The 4,315-nt window shown below is 46.2% G+C and overlaps 1 protein-coding gene across 1 annotated transcript; it reads right to left on the reverse strand.

Moving 5' to 3' along the window:
• Positions 1 to 205: 205 nt before the first annotated feature.
• Positions 206 to 4,142, reverse strand: LOC110390535 (neogenin-like). Its single transcript, XM_021381922.1, has 3 exons — positions 3,226 to 4,142; positions 2,772 to 2,908; positions 206 to 417 (listed from the first exon to the last, which is right to left on the reverse strand). Exons 1-3 carry the CDS (start codon positions 3,446 to 3,448, stop codon positions 334 to 336), a joined length of 444 nt encoding a protein of 147 aa, XP_021237597.1. The 5' UTR covers positions 3,449 to 4,142; the 3' UTR covers positions 206 to 333.
• Between the last annotated feature and the right edge of the window lie 173 nt (positions 4,143 to 4,315).

Here is a 4,315-nt window from a genome sequence, read left to right on the forward strand (position 1 = left end):
AAAAAAAAAAAAAAAAAAAGATGAAGTCCACTCTCTTTCCTTTTGTGTGGATGCTAGATTTCAGCCTGCTACGTCCCATCCTGCACGGACTCAGCAGGTAAATGGAACTCAACTTGGTGTGACTTTGTTACAGGACGATGGCCGGGAAGGTCATCCCTCTTCGACCAGCTGTAGCACAAATGCACCAATCGGTTCCTCTGCCTCCTGGGGATGCTCTCAATGTGCTGTCCCTCTTCTTCTGTATTTCTTTTTTTTTCTGTACAATTCCTTGTGTTCCAAGGCTGAGTCCCAAGACTTGTGAAACAATCTGGAGTCATGTCCTGGTGAAGGTGGTCATGCTGTAGTGATGGCATTAAGGTCCTTCATGAGTCCTTCCAGGTGGGCCATCTCTTTGGTCAGCTCATCCGGTTCGTAGCTCTGTGGGAGATGGAAAGGGTTACTGCCAGGGCTTTGCTTCCTTGGGAATAAGGAACGGCAAGAAGTGCTCAGTGATTCTGGCGGTGGAGATTGTGGCTCTGACTCAAGGATAAGCAGATTTATTGCGTTACGGGAATTAATACCTTGGAACAACACTCACATTTTAAGCACATCTTTTTGCAGTAGTGATTCGTAATTTCACTGATTTTGAGATCGTGATCATCTCGTCTGTTTTCCAGGTATCAACTCCTGCTTCAAGGCAATGGCTGCCTTTGTACCAAAGTAGGTTCTTTGCAAAAATCATCCCAGCTTAATTGAGAAAATGGTTGAAGGAATCACAGGTGCAAAATTCTTTTAAGGATGACTTACGCTTTCTAAAAGATGATACTCCATCTTGAGCCTCAACTGTCTAGCTTCAGCTATACCGAGCAGCTCTCTCTCTCTAATTTTGTTAGGAGTGGATGTAACAACGATACTATGACCGAGTGCATCTCAAAGCCTTTTTAAAGCTACCTCATTCCCAGTATTGTGTAGTTTTTTCAACTCTTTTTTTTTTTTTTTTTTTTTAACTTTTGGAGCATTTCTCCAAATCCTCCTCATTCTCTCCCCATCGTTTTCAAAGGAGATAGGCTGCACATGTATTCCAACACCAGCTGTGCCTTTGCCAAACCCAGAGCAGCACAGCTCCTGTGCAACCATTTCTGCTCTCGTACGTTCGAGGCCCATTATGAGACCTTCTGGATGGAGTCTAATATGAAAGCTACTGCTCAGCTGCCTGGGTTCCACAGTGCTGAGTCCTGCCAGGGAGCAGTGCTCACACCTGGTATCACTTCCTTTGCTTCTAGCAGCAAACCTTTTCTTTCACTGGCACAGAAATAAATGCTGCAGGCACGTTCAGCTTACCAAGCAATCTCGGTTCCTTTGTACCACAGAATTCCCCCCTGTCCTGTATCTAAAGCATTATCTGCCAACTGCTGGCCAATGATAAACATCAGTGAGCTGGAAGTAAACGTGAAATCAGGCTTACTCCAACAGGATCTCATAAAAGCCCAATCAATTCTGATTGCCTTCTGATCCTAACTACATTCTAAAACTCCTATTTTAGTGAGCAGAAGGTGTGTACAACAACTTTTTTTGGGCATTGTACAAACTTACCAATGGCTAAATTTATGCACGAGTATATTGAAAATCTAAGTCTTATTATTCATAAATAAGTATTTTGGTACCAATCCTAAATAAACAAATAAGGTAGGAGTGACAAGGGCAAAAGTGTACCAAATCAAGCACACATACAATCTCCAGCCCAGCACTTACGGAAATACAATTAAGAGGGTGAATTAAAGACACCAACGTGACAAAAGGAGGGGAGAAAGAGGAAACAAGGAATAAAATCATTCAAAATGAGCATTTTCTGTAACAGTTACACAATAGCTAATATAACAACTTCTTGGCTTGCACTTTCATAAGAAAATAGCTCTTGCCTGATGCATCAAACATCCTACCTTCTTAAAAGCTGCCTATTTTTAATGAGGCTCAACTGTTGCATTTTTCCCAGGTTACTTTCACAAAAATGTATTTGTGATGATGGTTTAAGCATTTTGGCATTAATACTTAGTTCTTCATTTTCAGTGACACTCTTGATGCTTTGGCAGCTATGCAGCAGCATAACAAGCAGCTGCATGACTTCAAGAGAATCCATGCACAGTGTGCTTGCAGAAATGAAAGCAGGCAAAAACCAGACATGCAAGGAACTTCTGCAGCTCCTGTAAATAGAAGCTGAAGGCATAAACTGCAACTCCATTAGGTGCTGAAAAGAATCAAGAGTACTGCTACAGACAGATCTGGGTTTCACTCTTCTCTCCTTGTAATTGCAATAGGCTAGCAAGAAACCCACAGCGCTGAGCATGAGAAATTATAAAGGAAACCTTAGAGAACGTTACTCTGTTTTCAGCTAATAGCCTCAGGACAGCCAAAATATTGCTGAAGATTTATCAGTTTTGACTTGGTGGGCCCTGTGGACCAAAATAGATGGAAGCACAGCATCTGTTCTGTGCAAACAGCAATAGAGGTATGGTCACAGGTAATCTTCTGATTTAGAAAGTACTACTAGTACCTGTATCTCGGTGCTTATTCTCTGAATTTACATCCTTGCACGGAAAGTATTTGCACCAGATGATTTTTTTATGCGGGTTAACGTGCAGTGGCACTCAGTGAAAGCCAGAAGTCCCATTCTCCACTGCCTTTGGAAGTCTCCACGCAGTCACTGCTGAATGTACAGCCATCGTACAAACACAGGTTGGCCACAGTCTGACAGCACTGCCCCAGGAGGCTGCTGGCAGTGTCAGGGTACTTACGCTTTCCGAGTCCTCGAGCATCCTGGTGGTCTCCTGCACGTCAGGGGCACTGGGAACCACCACAGGCATGGGAGGCCGTGTTCTTCCTAAAGTCCCAATCGATGCAGTCTTCACCGAGTGAACTGGGTGGGCGGGAGCTTAAAAGAAATTGTTACAGAATTAGGCCTCAGTTCTCTGCCTATTCAGAAAGCTCTTGGGAACGGGAGAATAAAACAGATTCTATCAGAATAGAAGCAGTTGAATGCTTCAAATAATGGAATGCTGAATTTGAATTTGCCTAGTTAATCTAAAAGTACCGAAAAAGGCCTTAAAAATTATACCAAAAAATTCAGTCCGGGCTCTGACATATTTACTTCTGTGCCCCACTCCACCTTACCTTACCCCCAGACCCCCACATCCTTTTCTCCATCCGATCTCCTCTGTCTGCACGCATCCCTGCCGCTTCCCCGCTCACCTTGCTGGGTCAGCAGCGGGGTGCTGGGCAGCGCGGGGTCGTAGGCGGAGCCGGCAGCTGGCACGGCAGGCACCGCAAAGCTCTTCAGCGGGTGGGACGGACGGACGTGAGCTGTGGGCAGGCTCTGGGCCGCGTCCTCCTCCTGCGCGCTGCCCAGGTAAGGAGCCGAGCTGCTGTCAGGGTCCTGGTGGTCCGCACACGGCTGGGACGAGGAGGCCGGCATGGTGTCGGAGCTTGGCGTGTTTCGAACGGATTCTACGACAGACCAAAAGACGCGGTTTGCTTTCTGGAACAGAAACGTTCCGTGTGGTCGAATGGAAACAAAGCGGCAGCGCTGACAAGTGCTTTTCCCGAGATTGCTGTTTTAAGCTAAGAAGTGAATTCACAAGCCGGCTGTGTAGCAGATACCACCAGCTCCATGCAACCGTCCCGTTTTAAGGTGAACTGCAACAGCTGTCCGCTAACAAAAGCTGGAGAACAGAATGAGGCCACGGGTGCAATACCAAGCAGCAGTTCTGCACTGGGACAGCTACGTGTCGTGAGACACAGCTGGCACCTTGGACCGCAGCGTGGGGCTCGAATCTTCCTTCGCATTTTACACTTCAGTATTTCACAGCGTAGGAATTGTTAAATAGGTATACATATGCATGTATCACTGCAGCGCATACAGAAGAGCCAGGTTTTTTTTCTGAGATGATTGATAGACTCCAAATCCCTTTACTTGCTGAAAGCCAAAACGAAATCCCAGGCAGCAGGCTCCACCCTGGAGCTGGGAGGACAATGGGATGGCAGCGTGAATTCAGGGCTGTGTGTGCCCAGTCCAAGCACGTGCAGGACAAGAGCTGCACAGCAAGAGCCGCCACTGCAGCGGAATAAACGGAGCAAAGAACCTCTGCCTCTAAGACACCATCTGCTGGCGTGCTGCAGCCTCAAGAAGCCCTTTCATAGGGGAACAGGAAACAACTCTCTTGGCTCTGGCACCTTAATTCAAATTTTGACCTTGAACTAGAGGAGCTCCTAATTTACTTCAACTCTAGATGTTGCCTGCTTGTGATCTAGCAGCACTGTTGCCTCAGAATTCTTCACAGCA

Source organism: Numida meleagris, unplaced genomic scaffold (assembly GCF_002078875.1).
Source record: "Numida meleagris isolate 19003 breed g44 Domestic line unplaced genomic scaffold, NumMel1.0 unplaced_Scaffold1274, whole genome shotgun sequence".
Lineage (NCBI taxonomy): Eukaryota > Metazoa > Chordata > Aves > Galliformes > Numididae > Numida > Numida meleagris.

Excerpts from the sequence above, each read along its gene's own strand:
- LOC110390535 (XM_021381922.1), bottom strand. The coding sequence starts at position 3,448 with ATGCCGGCCTCCTCGTCCCAGCCGTGTGCGGACCACCAGGACCCTGAC. Across the intron at positions 2,909-3,225 it reads CCCGCTGCTGACCCAGCAAG|CTCCCGCCCACCCAGTTCAC; the intron begins GTGAGCGGGGAA and ends ATTTCTTTTAAG. Across the intron at positions 418-2,771 it reads TGCTCGAGGACTCGGAAAGC|AGCTACGAACCGGATGAGCT; the intron begins GTAAGTACCCTG and ends CATCTCCCACAG.